This window comes from Mastigoproctus giganteus, chromosome 6 (assembly GCF_048544385.1).
Source record: "Mastigoproctus giganteus isolate SK-2022 chromosome 6, ASM4854438v1, whole genome shotgun sequence".
Taxonomy (NCBI): Eukaryota; Metazoa; Arthropoda; class Arachnida; order Uropygi; family Thelyphonidae; genus Mastigoproctus; species Mastigoproctus giganteus.
This window is the reverse complement of record NC_143580.1, coordinates 200701396-200717442: the sequence shown is the minus strand read 5'-3', so window position 1 is coordinate 200717442 and position 16047 is coordinate 200701396. Positions and strand designations below refer to the sequence as shown.

The 16047-nt window shown below is 35.6% G+C and overlaps 1 protein-coding gene across 3 annotated transcripts in view; it reads right to left on the bottom strand.

Moving 5' to 3' along the window:
• LOC150084874 (SPARC-related modular calcium-binding protein 1-like) overlaps positions 1-16047 on the bottom strand; it is a 250366-nt gene that overhangs the window by 6978 nt on the left and 227341 nt on the right. For all 3 annotated transcript variants that reach the window (XM_090375607.1, XM_090375609.1, XM_090375608.1), the window contains one exon: positions 15787-15973. In XM_090375607.1, the coding sequence (XP_090231733.1) occupies positions 15787-15973 (187 nt within the window). The remainder of the gene's footprint in view (positions 1-15786; positions 15974-16047) is intronic.

Below are 16047 nucleotides of genomic sequence, written 5' to 3'. Positions count from 1 at the left end.
TTAATACTAGTGATTGATCATTATTCATTAAGCAGATGAGAACATAGGTCTCACAATACAGGAAACATTGCCAGGCACGGTTCCCTCTAAGCTGCACACATGCACAGCCACGCACTGATTTCTATGAAGTTGCACAGTTGCTTTTACTTCCCGCACACACACACAGCCGACATAGTAGATGGCGACAGGAGTGGAAGAATGGATATAGGAAGGAGGATAGCTCATGTCATATGATTCGCTATTGCATTACATGTTCCCACATCTTTTATTTACAAATACATAGTGCATATTGAAAAGTTGTGTGTGTTGATTTTTATTTATATAAAAAAAGTTATTACATTACGAATATATAAAGGACTGTAGCAGTTGTAGTTTATATTGTATGTTTTTAAGGTGAGTTTATTTTTATAAAAATAATATAAATACCATATAATATAATATAATACCATATAATAGGGAAGGTCGGCATTTTTACATTCCGTCCACTCAACCACACACACAGTATGTCGGGGGGGGGGGGGGTAGAGTGTATAAGGAATGTATTATGAACGTGAAAATTTTCAAAGTCGAGTTTTTTATGTATTAATTTTTACTAAACGGAATGTTGGTGGATCTACTGATCCGGATTTTTTTTTATGTATAACCAAAAACGTTTACTATTACTTGATATTTTATTAAAGAAAGTAAAATATGAAAAATTAAACTTTTTTAAAATTTTTATAAACTATTTTAATAATGCATTAAAAATTTATGATTTTTCCCTAATATTTTATAATAACTTATAAAACTTATATAATAACTTATAATACTACAAAATACAGAGAATTAATAAAATAATTTTAATTTTTAAATTTTTCAGATAAAAAATATCCAAAAGAAAAACTGAAGACATAAATACTGTAAATAAAAAAAACTTTAAAAACATTTAAAAAGGATTGGCTTTTAAAACAAATTGATGCTGAAATTCCATCATCAACAAAAAGCAAAGCCTAAAACTAGGACATATTTTTCAATACAATGAAGAAAATGGTGTCGTCTTGTGTACTTTTTGTGCAGAAGCAAAAGTTGCAGGAGAATTTAGTACAGGAAGAAAATGGGAAGAATGGAAACTAGATTATTTAAAATGGCATCTAAGTCAGAAGATACATATAGATGCATTTACCAAGTTACGTAATCTGAAAAAAGGTTGAATTTAAGTATTTTGATGGAAACTGTAGAAGTACGTAAAGTAAAAAAGGAAAGAAGTGAATGATTGAAATCAAATGTTAATATGGTTAATGTTTTAATTAATGAGGTGATATTAGCCATAAAAATTAATGCATCAATAAACTCTACAAGACGTTCATGAACACATGGAAAAATTTATAGATATACCTAAAAAATTGGAGAAGCAAAAATTATTAATTTGAATTTGTTGAACGTATAAATTCTGTTCTCATAAAAATATCCTGAACAAAATAAGAGAATTTACTTTCCACACATTAATTGTAGACAAAAGTACTGATATTTCAGTACAAAAAGTATTACTTTTGTATTTTAAATTTCAAGTGAAATGTGAAACATATTACAAAAGTATTTGGAGGTATTTTGAAGCTTACAAACTGTGACAGTATGTCCATTTTAGAAAAGATGATAATGTTCACATCAGATGGAGCAAGTATTAAGACAAATGGGCCTGGAGTACTGGGGTCCATGGTTAAAGAATAACGATAAGTATATATCCAGTAAAAATATTTTAATTATAGATAACTACATTGGAGCTTTCAAGATGCCGACCGGGATAGCCGGGTGGGTAAAGTGCCTGCCTGGCAACCCAAAGGTCGCGGGTTCGAATCCCGCCTCGGGCTTGGATCAAAGTACTGCAAGAACCTTGGGGGGGGTGCATTATGGCCACAGAAGCCGATGCACCAACAACTACAAAAAAAAAAAAAAAAAAAAGCTTTCAAGATAATCATGTCTCTTTATCAACAAATTTGTTGATAAAGAGACACGATTGTCTCGAAAGCTTCGATGTAGTTATCTATAATTAAAATATTTTTACTGGATATATACTTATCATTATTCTTTAGATGGAGCAAGTGTTATGCTTGGAAGGAAAAATGGAGTAGCAGCAATTCTCAAAAAGGAAACATAACATCTATCAAAAAGGAAACATTACATTACATTGTGTTGCACACCGAGAAGATTTAGGATTGGATGACGCATGGAAAAATGTATCTATTATGCAAGATATAGAGACTTTGCTTAGAACTGTATACACAATGTTTAGCAGGTCTAGCATAAAACAAGGAAAATGAGAAGAACTAGCCCAGGTTACAGAACATGATGTTGCATCTTTTAGACCATTAAATGAAGTCAGATGGTTATCCAGACATTTTGCAGTTGATGCTTTAGTAAAAAATTATGAAATATTAATCGAATATTGCAATGAGCAGGTTAACGAATGTAATGATCTTATTAGTAAATACTGTTTACAAATTTTGACAAATTCACAATATCATGTGGCATTAATTGCACCCAATGATGTATTAGGAGAGCTTGCATCGCTTTGCAAATATCTACAAAAAAGTTGTTTAAACATTATTGATGCACGTCAATATGTTAAAGCTAAAATAAACAATTTAAGAAGCCAATATCTTGGAAAAAATATTTTCTGGAGTGAAAATTTGAAAGAAGTATTATTAAAAATTCAAATTGATGGTGACACTGCAGCTATAATTTGTTTTATCGAACATGTATGTGATCGCGTAGATAACAGATTTCCTGATGATGAATTAAACAATTGGAAAGTATTTAATATTAATGCTATCACAAATGAAAGCAATAATTTTGACTTTGGGAAACTTAATGGAATATGCCTTGCAAAAAATATTCACGATTTATTACAAATAACGAAAGTGATATTATTTCTAAAATATTCGGAATAAATAAAATAAAATAAAAAAATAAAATATTCGGAAATTCAGAAGAATATTCGGAATTAAAATTTATAATTGCCGAAAAACTAAAACTGGAACATTTAAAACTTTCAGTGACACTTTAAACTTGATACAAATTTAGAATTTTATAACATATCCATTCTCTATGATATTATGGGAACATTTCAAGCATTAAGTGCAGACTGCGAGCGAGGATTTAGTACTATGAATTCAATTAAAACAAAAAATCGAAATAGAATAAATGAAGATCATTTAAGTGACCTTATGAGAATCAAATTGCACTTAGCTAATGGTGCAACAATAAATGTACATGATGTCTACAAAGTATGGGCTTCTACAAAGAACAGAAGAGAAAAATTCCAAGAAAAATAAATAACTGTAATGTGTAAATTTATTGTTAACATTTTTTTTATTATCATGTATGTCCCTACTTATAATTAAAACAAATTGTAAAAATATTGTACATAATTAATCTTGTCTGAAAATTTTTTACTCAGGTGCATTTCTGCACTGCACAACTATAAGAAAAATTAGAGGGAACATTGTTGCCAGGTAGTGATCACAGTCATTAGGTAGAGGATGAAGAAAGATGTTGCAGCAGTTCAAGATATGATGGAGCAGGCAAGATAAGTGTTAATAACTGTTTTGAGGACAAGCATCAAATTTTATTTAACAGATATTACAAGCCTGCATGAAAAATGAAACAAGTGCATTGAAAGTAAAAAAAGAGATTATTAAAAAAAAAGAAAACAATACAAAAATTAACACAGTTTTTTTGAACATCCCTTGTGTCTTGATTACATTGTGAATAGATGTGGAACTGATAATTAATTTTTTACAGGTCTGATTAGTAAAAAAAAATTACAAGTTGTGAACAATGGAGTCAACAAAGTTGCTAGATAACAAAGTCCAGGCAAAGTCCATAAGAACATGGCAGATGCTCTTAGAGGGGTTCTGGCTCATAACATGCCACAATAAATAAGTGGACAACTACCTTTACAGTGGCAGATCAATTAACAGCCATAAATGGAGAAACTCACTGATCAGATTCATGTGGTGATGAAAAACCTGACAGAGCATTACCCAAAAATTTCTGTAGACAGTTTTTATATTTTTATACAGTAGAGTTCATGTGGCAAGAGAGAGCAAGATTGGATATAAAAAATTACTGACAATATGAGCTCTACCTCAACCACCAATTAGAAACAAATCAGCATATCACTTTCACAAGCATTTTTTTTTTTTTTTTTTTTTTTACGTAAGTCCCAGACATTTATTACCACAGGTAAAATGTGGGTCTACACTTTGATCCTGTGAACTGTTGAAGCAATAGAAACATTATATTATCTGGGGAAGTATAATACTTCATTGGTATCATATTTAAGTTGTAAGAACATTTTTTAAGTTAAGTAATTTATTTCATACATTGCTGGCAAAGTTAAAGAAATTCCGATTACAATGTATGAGTAATATATAATAAAAAAAACAATGCAGAATTTAATGAAAGCCAGCTGTGACTACTGCTTTATATAATTAAAAAAAATGTGGAAAACTAAATATAAACTCAGATAAAGTTAAATATGTCATTACAAGCTTGATAAGAGTGCATTTAAGTAAAAATGAGAAAAATCTCTATTCATAAATTACACAATTTGAAATTAAGATTTGGAAAAAAAAATAATCAATTACCATCTGCCAAAATTCTTAAAATCAACAAATACAGGAACATCAGTATTTCAGCTGGAGTATAATTCATTTAATTTAAACATGAACACTCCTCTATCAGCTCTTGATGATGCTAAATTAATGAAATGCAGGTATTTCTAATAGGTATCTGACAGTTAATTCCTCTCAATAGTTCATCTATTAAGAAAAATTTACTCTCAAATATTAACTTTTTAATGGTATTATTCAGTTGGATGGATAATACAATTTACTACATTTCACTTTGTGATATGTATTAAATTAACATGCAACTTCCAAACCAAATTTTCATAACTTCCTGACAGTTATGAAAGTAGTAAATTTAAATTAATCACATTAGTGTATAAACAAGTGTTGATATGAGGCCTTTTAATGGTATCATTAAACACTTTAATGGTATTATTCACATGCTTGAATTACTGGGAGAAATTAACTTACAAATGCCTATGAGAAACTTCTGTGGTGAAATAGCATTACTTTTCTGATGGAAACCAATGCTATGTAATCACATGAAGATTGTACACCAGTTCACAGTCCTCATGTGAATGTTTGCCATTCATGAAGAATACTTCTCTTTTCCTGACCTGTTCTCTGGTGACTTCCATCTCTTTCCACAATTAAAGGATGACTTTCACAAAAAAAAAAAAAATTGAGAAACTTAATTAAGGTGAGTTATTAACAGTCTTCCATATCTGTAATAAATTTAAAATGGATGAGATCTCATGGAATACTATTGCTCATTCCATTTATCACTGATTCAAAGATAAGATAGCCTTTAAAATACGTGTAGAGATTATGCAAGTTCATGATTCTGTACCTTATGAAGCATGCGTTATCTGTAATCAAGCCCTAGTTAGGAACCTGAAATTGTAGATACAGCAAAGTAGTCGCTACAGAAAACAAGATGGAAGATTAACAGTTGGCAACAATGCTTATGCCTTTTTATACATGTTAGGGATAGAGACAGTTCTTATGGAGGATTTGTCACACATCATACTGGGGTATCACAATGTATGTGGTGCTGAGTCATTGCTCACAGGTAGCCACAATTGAAAATGTCTGTATTGACTTTCCCTCTGAAGCCAATAAGAGTCATGACCACAAATTTTGTACATCTATAGTGCAGAAACATATCTAATGACCTATATTATTAGACATTTCTGATTTGTTTGAATTCACTCCCTCAAAAGAAATTATATAATTAAGAAATCAAGAGTGTGTCTGACTGATATTATCTTAGATTTACTAAGCAGAATTCAACCTTCTATTCACTGTGGGGGTTACTAGGCAAGCAAGCAATCCTCTATCCATTGCATAGTTATGATAGGTGGAACAGGACCGGGGTATGTCTGCCAGGGGCAAAAGTTGATGATGTTGTAGAGCAGATATCATCTTTTAAGGGCAAAAAAGATGATTTTATTGTACACGTTGGAACTAATGACATTAAAAGTAAGAGATCTGCAGATTTACTCAACAAGTACAGGTCAATGTTGAAAAAAAGTCACGAGTCAGAGTTGAATGTGAAAGTGTATTGTCGATCAATTTGGCCCTAGAGTTGATGGTGCAAGGCTCAAGGGGTAGAATTTTTTTCAGCCTAGTCTGTGCTTGTTGACAGGAGAGACTGCTTCTACAGGGATGGGGTATGTTTAAACAGAAAGGGTGCAAGAATATTTGCTGATGCTATCGAGGCAGTGTTAGGTGGGTCAGAAAACTGCTAGCTTGGGGGAATAAACAGACTAAAAGGTTAACAATGCTGCAGGCAGAGGCAAAAGTGATTCTTGCGCTGCTTCTATTAGAATGAGCAGCATTATGGGAAGCAAGGCAATGGAGATTTCCAGGACTGTTGGGAGTCTAGGGGAACAAATAAATATATGCACTGTATTAGGGTAACTAAGAGTAGAAACAGGTGCATGTATACTTGCATGTACACCAATGCTAGGAGTATAGTTAATAAATTTGATGAGCTTGAAGTGCTAGAACAACAGATATTGTTGGGTTATCAGAGACTTAGTGTCACACAAATATAAGCAGTGTAGAATTGGAATTTGGGGAGTACAATGTGTACAGAAAGGATAGGGAGGAGGGGTTATGCTGTTAGTTAAGAAACACATAAAATCTAAGGAGGTGTATCTAATTGATGTTGGTGGACATTGCAGTGTTGAGTCTGTTTGGTGTGACATAAGCACTGGAAAAGGAAAAATGAGAGTAGGTGTGTGTTATAGGCCTAATGAATCTGATGAGTATAATGAGCAATTGTGCAGAGAAAAAGAGTGGGCCAGTAAATCAGAATGTCTAATAATGTGGGATTTTAACTTTCCAGATATTGACAGGAATGTGGGGGTTAGTCATTTGCACACTAACAAGACTTTTTTGGATTTATTTTATGACTGTTTTCTACAGCAGCATGTTTGAGAGACAACCAGAGGAAGTAATACTCTTGATCTGATTATCAGCAGTGATTATTCATGCATTAAGAATTTGCAGATAAAGAAACCACTGGGTGACAGTGATCACAATGTACTGATATGGGAATTACTTAAAGATGTAACTACCATCAAGGCTAAAGGGAAAGGCTTTTGCTTTCGTACAAGAGTCGCAGACAGTTTTTAAATTCTGTACAGTGGGATAAACTGATGATGCTGCTAACATTGAATTCTAAATGGGAAGCCTTCAGGGACTTAATCTTGGAGGCTACTAGGCTTTTCATTCCAACTAAGAAATACTGTTCAGGTTCAAGTTAAATGGATGTCAGATGAATTAATGATTGTGGCAGAGAAGAAAAATATATGGGATGCATATAAATTATCAGGTGACACAGGAACCTATGCCAGATATAACCTTGTCTGTAATCAAGTCACAGAGGAGGTTAGGCAGGCAAAGGCAGATTACGAGAAATCTTTGGCAAAGGATGCAAAGAAAAACAGCAGAGTTCTTTACTTATGTAAACTCTAGAAGGAAAGGGATGAATCAGATTGGACCACTTAACATAGATGGGTTGACTATTGATGATCATGCTCAGGTAGCTGATAAACTGAATGAGTATTTTGAATCTACATTCACACATGAGGAGTTATTCAATGAGGGGAATGCCAGAAGTTTATCAAACTCGAACAGGGAGCTAAGTGATTTTGTAATAATTGAGAGCAAAGTGGAGGAGAAATTGTTGAAGTTAAACATAAGAAAGCCACCTGGGGTGGACTGGATCTGTCCAGTTATATTAAAGGTGGCAGCAAAGGAAGTAAGCAAACCCTTAGTCATATAATTATGAGACCTTCTTTGGACTCATTGGTGGTCCCCATGTACTGGACGTGTGCAGATGTATCACCATTTCACAAAGGGGGTGGGTTCAAAACGTGAAACAAGTAACTATAGACCTGTTAGGTTAACTTCTGTTCTGGGGAAAATAATGGAATCACTAGTTAAAGAAGCATTGCAGGATCATCTAGACAAGACTGCAGTAATAGTTAAGACACAGCATGGGTTTGTTAAAGGGAGGTCTTCTCTGACCAATTTGATCGGATACTATGATGTGGTCACAAAGGAACCGAATGTCAAAAATAATTTTGATGTCATATACTTGGATTTCAGGAAAGCTTTTGATACTGTTGCACATGAAAGAGTGCTGTACATTGAGTAAGTTGCTACAAGGGATAAAGGGATGGTTGAGTGGGAGACAACAGACAGTGGTAATCAAGGGACACTGCTCTTTGTGGACAAATGTTATTAATGGAGTTCCCCAGGGTTCGGTGCTGGGCCCATTGTTGTTTTGTGTATTCATCATTAATATTCATGAAGGTATATCAGGATTAATGTCCAAGTTTGCAGATGATACAAAGGTTGGCAGGGTTGTTAATGACAATAAAGACAGTATGCTACTCCAACTGGATATAGATAAGTTGGGCAAATGGGATGAGAAGTGGGAACTGAGGTATTGGGTTATTTAACATTGACAAATGCAAAGTACTGCATATGGGTAGCAATAACCCAAAAGAAACGTACCAACTGTGTGGTACCAAGTGAAAAAGACTTGGGGGTAATTGTGCAGTCAAATATGAAGTTTGTTGAGCAGTGCAGACAGGCTGCCTGCCAGGGCAGGTCATGGAGTCTTGTCAATGATATATAGGAATTTTGCTAGCAGGGACAGGGAGGTGATTATCCTGTTGTACAAGACAATTGTCAAGCCACACCTAGAGTACTGTGTACTGGTTTGGAGGCCTCATTTTAGGAAGAATGTAGAGTTGCTAGAACGAGTACAAAGAAGGGCAACAAGGTTGGTGAGTAGAACAAAGGGGTGCCCTTACCAAGAAAGGCTTAAGTTCTGCAAATTGCAGCATCTGGAAAGTAGGCACCGCGAGGTGATATGATTGAGGCATATAAGGCTTTGAATGGGTTGAGCAAGCTGAATGCTGATGGGATTCTTTCTCTTGCTCAGATTAAGAACCCGAGGGGGCATAGATTCAAATTGAGGAAAGACAGTTATAGAATAGATGTGTGGAAATTTGCCTTTAGCCAGCAGGTGGTTGATTGGTGGAACAGACTTTCATATTTTTTTGTGGAAGTTGATAGCCTAAATAAATGTAAGGCTGAGCTGGACAGGCATTTGGAACGAATGGAGGGGTGAAATGGGAGGTTTTTTTTTTTTTTTTTTTTTTTGCTGATGCTGTATAAGCTTGCTTTTTTGCATCGTATGCCTCTAATAATGCTAATGCTACTGCTAACAAAATTTTTTTATTATATTTCTCTTTGCTTTAAATTTCTTATACGTCTATTTTTTTTCCCGCTCTTCTGTTATATCTTGACCTGTCACTTGCTGTGCTTTTTATCCCTTAAAACAGTGGGATGAAATGCAATTTGTAAAAAAGTATGCAGACTCATTACACTGTTCAACATGTAAAATGTTACGAAAACAAAAATACTCAATCTTGACTAATTTTATGCTGCTGAACATGAAAATCACATTAAAATTTGTCGTTTAGCCCTTGTTTTCAAATTGCAGTTGGAATCTCACATTAGCGAGTTACTCTACATTACTGGCTATGGCTCTCGGCAAAATGCATGGCAACACACAGTTTCAGTACTACCATGCTCTTATCATGTAATCAGCAACTGTTACCTTGCTCTACATCGTGATAAGTTTCTGCCTCAAATGCATCTTCAACTCTGTTGCAGTAATCCTCAAATATGGCTAGGTATTGGGTTATTTGTTCTTGATTAATAGTTGTTCTCTGTGTTATTCCTCCTTTTTGGGCAGTATTTGTGTCATGTAAGATTAATATGCCCTATAATTGTGTGAATAGTTCGGATGACTTCTATTATGTATGTGGAGAAGTCACATTAGCTTAAACATGTCCCTTAACTTGAGTCATAAAAAAGGCCTTCTTGTACTTTGGGTGGACAAGAATGACCAGGACAAGAACTGGGCTCCACACATGCTGCACTACCCTACCTTTTCATCAAATTCAACGTGTGGGTGAATGAAAAAGGCCATTTTATGCCTTTGCAGTTCCCATGATATGGAGGAAGTCAACAAATCGTGTCACAGACTGTTACTTCTGTATAGTGCCTCCTATTAGAAAAGGGATGACAATGAAGAAAAAGTGGACAGTGACATACCCAAATATACCATCTGCAATTTGTCTCATGCCTCACAGTGAAATAATACCTATTCCTGAATAACCTGCCATTTTTCTGTACACTGATGAACGTCAACTTGATATACACAAAGAAGTACAGCAGCCATCTACATCAAGGGATCCACCATTTTGTCCAAACCTTTATCCTTCTGAGCCACAGATCACAGAAAGTGAGCTTAATGACTTCGAACTGCCGAAGAATAAGGCAGAGCTTTTGGCTTCGAGGCTATAACATTGGAATCTTCTAGATCAGTGTTTCCCAAACTGGGATCCGTCGAGTTCCAGGGGGTCTGTGAAATGGTGGTCGATCATATATATATATAGGGGTCTGCAAATGTTTTTAATTTTTGAAGGGGTCTGTAAACTTTTTTTGATTTTTGAAAGGGTCCGTAGATCTCTAGTTTGGGAACCACTGTTCTAGACCATTCTTTGAAAGTGACAACATTTCGTACTCGAAATAAAGACTATGATAAATTCTATCATACAGAAGGTGAACTCGCTGTTTGTAAATATGTTGATGGTCTAATGGCAGCAATGAACATGAGGCACATTCCTGAAGAATGGCAACTATTTATAGACACTTCTAAGGCTGTGTTATTACACAATGGAAATATGCTGCTTTCAATACCTCTCGGTTATGCCTTCCACAAAAAAGAAACATATGCAAACATGGAGAACATCATCTTAGGTGTACACCGTCAGAAGTATGAGTGGCAAATATGTGGTGATTTAAAAGTAATTGCCATTTTATTAGGACTACAAAAGGGTTATACTAAGTGTTATTGCTTTCTCTGTGAGTGGGATAGTTGGGCCAAGGATATGCACCACAAGAAGAGGAGTTGGCCTCAACAAAAATCATTAGCACCTGGAATGAAGAACGTAGCATTTCAACCTCTGGTAGATCCAAATAAAGTTTTACTTCCACTACTCCATATCAAACTGGGGCTCATGTAAAATTTTGTGAAAGCTTTAGAAGTGAACAGTCCTGCATTCACATACTTGCAAGAGAAATTCCCAAGACTTAGTGCAGAGAAGATTGATTAAGGCAGGCATTTTCATTGATGCACAAAATAGGCGCCTCCGTAGCCAGGTGGGAAGGAGCAGCAGTGCGTAGCACACGCTTCTTGATTAGACCGGGGTTCGAGCCCGTCACCACCAAATACGGAAGATGCGGAAAGGTCAGGGAATGACCACCGCATATCCCGGAGCAATATGGCCTTAGTTGCTAATGCTCCTAAAAACCCAAAATAACAAAATAACAGATGCACAAATAAGGCAACTTTTCAAAGACAAACAGTTTGAATGTACCCTTAGTGACAGCGAGAAATCAGTGTAGAAAGCCTTTCAAACTGTTTCGACTGGTTTTCTAGGAAACAAAGTCAGCAACTAACATTAGCTGAGATATGCAATGCAAGAAAGCAAGTTATGCAGCATCAGCCAAAAAAAAACCCCTCCCATTTCACCCATCCATTCATTCTAAATGCCTGTCTAGCTCAGCTTTAAATTTACACTGGTGTGCAAAACTTAAGGACCAACACTATTTCTAAAGGTTACAACCACAAAATCTAAGGTACTCTTTTCTGATGAGAGTAGATTCAGTCTCAGCAGCGATTCTGGACGTCAGCTAATCTGGCGAGAAGTTGACACACGGTATCACCCCGCAAACATCACTGAAAGGGATCTATGCCGGTTGAGATGTTCTCATCTGGGGAGACATTATCTTGGATTGACGTACACAACTCCAGATACTGGAACAGCACTGTAACCAGTCCACGCTACTGTACTGAGATAATCCTTCCCCATGTGTGTCTGTTCTGAGGTGCCATTGGCCCCAAGTTTGTGCTTATGGATGATAATGCCACACCCCATTGCACTATAGCTGTTGAGCTGACCGGGCTAGCCGGGTGGGTAAAGTGCCTGCCTGGCAATCCAAAGGTCGTGGGTTTGAATCCCGCCTCAGGCTTGGATCAAAGTACTGCAAAAACCTTGGGAGGTGCATTATGGCCACAGAAGCTGATGCGCCAACAACTACCAAAAAAAAACAAAAACAAAACAAAAAATATAGCTGTTGATATGCTTTTGGAAAGTGAGGACATTGTTCATATGAATTGGCCTGCCCGTTCCAACGATCTAAATCCCATTGAACACATATGGGACGCTCTGGGGAGATGCCTAGCGGCACGCCCACATCCACCAGAAAATGTTCACCAGCTGAAGATGGTGCTGACAGAGGAATGGATGACGTTAGTGCAAGAACTTATCAACAGCATTGTTCTAAGTATGGACAGGCGGTGCAAAGCCTGCATCGACATTAGAGGTGGCCATATCTCTTACTGAGGACCACCTCTTCCCTTTGTTCCAGCTTTAGAAGTGATGCATCTATATCATGGCAGCCAGTGCTATGTTGCCATTTTTGAATAAAGTCCCTCTGTACTGATTTGTTTCAATGTTGTGGCATACTAAAGGTTCCTTTAGTATGCTTTTCCTATAACCAGGCCACTCCTATGAGAAGCTACAGGTGAAAATCTGACTGGTCCCTAAATTTTGCACACCAGTGTATTTAAGCTATCAACTCCCACAACAGGGGATGGAAGTCTGTTCCAACAATTAACTACCCGCTGGCTAAAGGCAAATTTCTGCTCATCTATTTTATAACTGTCTTTCCTCAATTTGAATCTGTGCCCCCTCAGGTTCATAATCTGAGCAAAAGGAAGAATCCCATCAGCATTGAGCTTGCTCAACCCATTCAAGGCCTTATACATCTCACAGGTGCCTGGTCTCCAGGTGTTGCAATTTACAGAACTTAAGCCTTTCTTGGTTAGAGAAAGGCTTAAGAACTACAGTCAGCTTGTGGAAGATCTCGTTACTTCTTACGAAAAACTGGGGTGCAATATGTCACTGAAGATGCATTTCTTGCATTCATACCTGGATTTCTTCCTGCCAAACCATAGTGCCGTCAGCAATGAATATGGTGAGCACTTCCATCAAGAAATCAAAGCAATGGAACAAAGATACAAAAGCAAATGGAGTGCCGCCATGTTAGCCAATTATTGTTGGATGGTGAAAAGGGATGCTCCCGAAGCAGAATACAAGCGAAAGGCAAAAAGGTCCTGTTTGATACAGGTATGTTCAAATTTATTTATATGGAAGAATCCAAATATTTATTTGGATTCTTCCATATAAATAAATACCTTGTATAAATATAAAAAAACTACTTTTTTCAAAAACAAGAGCCAATCTGCCATTTTAAGCACTATTTCCATGTTTAGCATCCAAAATCTATAAAGTGAACTTACTTTCATGCCTGTAATAAGATATGACTCAAATTTGTTGTTCAGTGTTATTTGGGAGACTATTGCTCTGGTGTCCTTTTCTTATTCATCTTCCCATCAGGGAACATTCATTAATATGTTGAAGGATTTCATCAAAACATTCACTTATTATTTGACTATATTCTGACAATTATAAAAAAAATATAAAGTGGATTACTTGCATGAAATCTGTTAAATTTGGACTAAACAGTCCCTCATAATGAGTAATAAACCTGGCATGAAAAAGAAAATACTGCATCATTGTTTACATATAATTAATTGGTGGGAAAAGGTACTTGGATGGATATAATCCACTCCAAATTTATATAAAAAAAAGTGTATGGGGGTAAAGTCTCCCAGCCATGTAATTAAGAAAAAGTTAAACACCTGATTTTATAAATTAACATGTTAATTAATTGGAGTGATCTACCAGTGGGCCATTGTTGTTGTTGTTGTTTGGTTTTTAGGAGCATTAGCAACTAAGGCCATATTGCTCCGGGGATGTGCAGTGGTCATTCCCTGACCTTTCCACATCCTCCGTATTTGGTGGGCACGGGCTCGAACCCCAGTCTAATCAAGAAGCGTGTGGTACGCACTGCTGCTCCTGCCCACCTGGTTACGGAGGCTTGTCTAGTTTTGTGGGCAGGGCAGCCCCCCTCCTCCAGTGGATTGTCAAGTGCTATGATATATTCTTTCACCTACTTTTCTGTTGTCTGAAGAAAAAGTTTTTTTTCACACTCCCTACTTTACACACAAATTGTAGTTTATTCAAATATTTAAATTATTTATTACAAACCAGGAAGAGTTAATATAATATAACAGAATAAATGTTTACTCAAGTATTCACTTTGAATGAATCATGGTAAAACAGAACAAGCACATTGGGGACTGTCTTCCACACTATGTTTTCACCTTCTTGGCTTTGGTATTGGTACTTCTTCCCACTCCCACCATCCTGGCTGGTTTTTCTGTAGCATTCTCTTTGAAAAGCACTATCATCTTCATTAAAAAGTTGTTTGTTTTACAATAGCTTCTCGAAATTGCAAACTTGTCCACTCAGAACTGGAACTTTTTGTTTATTACCAAAGAATTTATTAGGGTCATTCCAAAGAAAATCTTTTTGCAAGTTTTCTGTACTGCTTAACATTTAAACAATGCCAGTAATTTTTTTGTTACTGTTAACAAGGCAAATTACACCAACGCTTCCTAAGTTTCCTTAGCTTTTTTCTTTTATTATCATCAGTCTTTTGAAGGCATGAATAATAGGGTGTCATCTGATCAGACAGATCAACCTCTTTTTGATGCAGCACTGTCACAATGTCAGGTTTTTTTTACCAGTTTTGAATCGAGTGAACTTGACAGAAACAAATATATGCAAACACCGGTGAATTGCTGTATCTATTACGTCAGTAATGGTTATCTGGCTGGGCGACCTGTCAGGGGGGTCACTGTAATTAAGGCTTATTTAGTGTAGAAATTAGCTCTGATTAAAAGTGAAATCACGTAAACTCTTCTTTTAGGGTTAAATACATCAGAAAAGAAAAAAAATCCCACTATAATGGGAAAATTTAATCAAAATGCACCCATACACAGGCTATATGTGTGATTTGCAAGCTGGAGTGAACATGCTAAATAAATTAGGGATATTATAAGAAAAATTTTAGTTTGTACATTATAGTGACTTATTTAATATTAGTTGGTTATTTGTAGCCACTGTTTCATTGCATATTTTTAAAATTCAGAATGATTTCATATTTCTAGCTAATGCAACTCTTGCAGAGAAATGAACAGGCGTGCTTTGACAAAAAATAAATATGCTAATGAACACTAAGGCTGGGACTAAAAGATCTAGTAATCAGACACATAGCACACCTGAATGGTCATTCCTAGACCTAGATTTCATTTATGTTATGAAATTTTCTTTAGAGCTCTTTTAGCCCAATATTAGTCCTCACGCCATGAGAACATTACTTCCTCCAAATAGTATGGATTTTAAAAACAGATTGATAAAATTCAGCATACCATTCATTCAATCCATAAATATATATACACCACAATGAATATAAAACTTTGTTATATTAGCCAGTCAATTTACAGAGGAAAATATCTACTTTTATTTCTTATGGGATCAAATTTTGATCATCCAGTGTGTGATAAAATATTTGTTAATCTGCACCTAATTTTGAAAAAAAAACTTACCTCTTGTTACACCAGTACATGTTAACCATTCGTCCATAGTAATTTTGTTGTTATTATTAACATCACAATATCGAGGAAAATTACGCCAACACTTCCTAAGTTTCCTTAGCTTTTTTCTTCTTTTATTATCTTTGAGAAAGGTCTTCCATTCTCTACGAAATGTACTCCACTCTCTTCTATCTAATGACTATAAAAATATATTCATCAGAGCCAGGTTATCAACGGTATGTTCAACAAAGCAGAAAATTTTCAGCATATGAA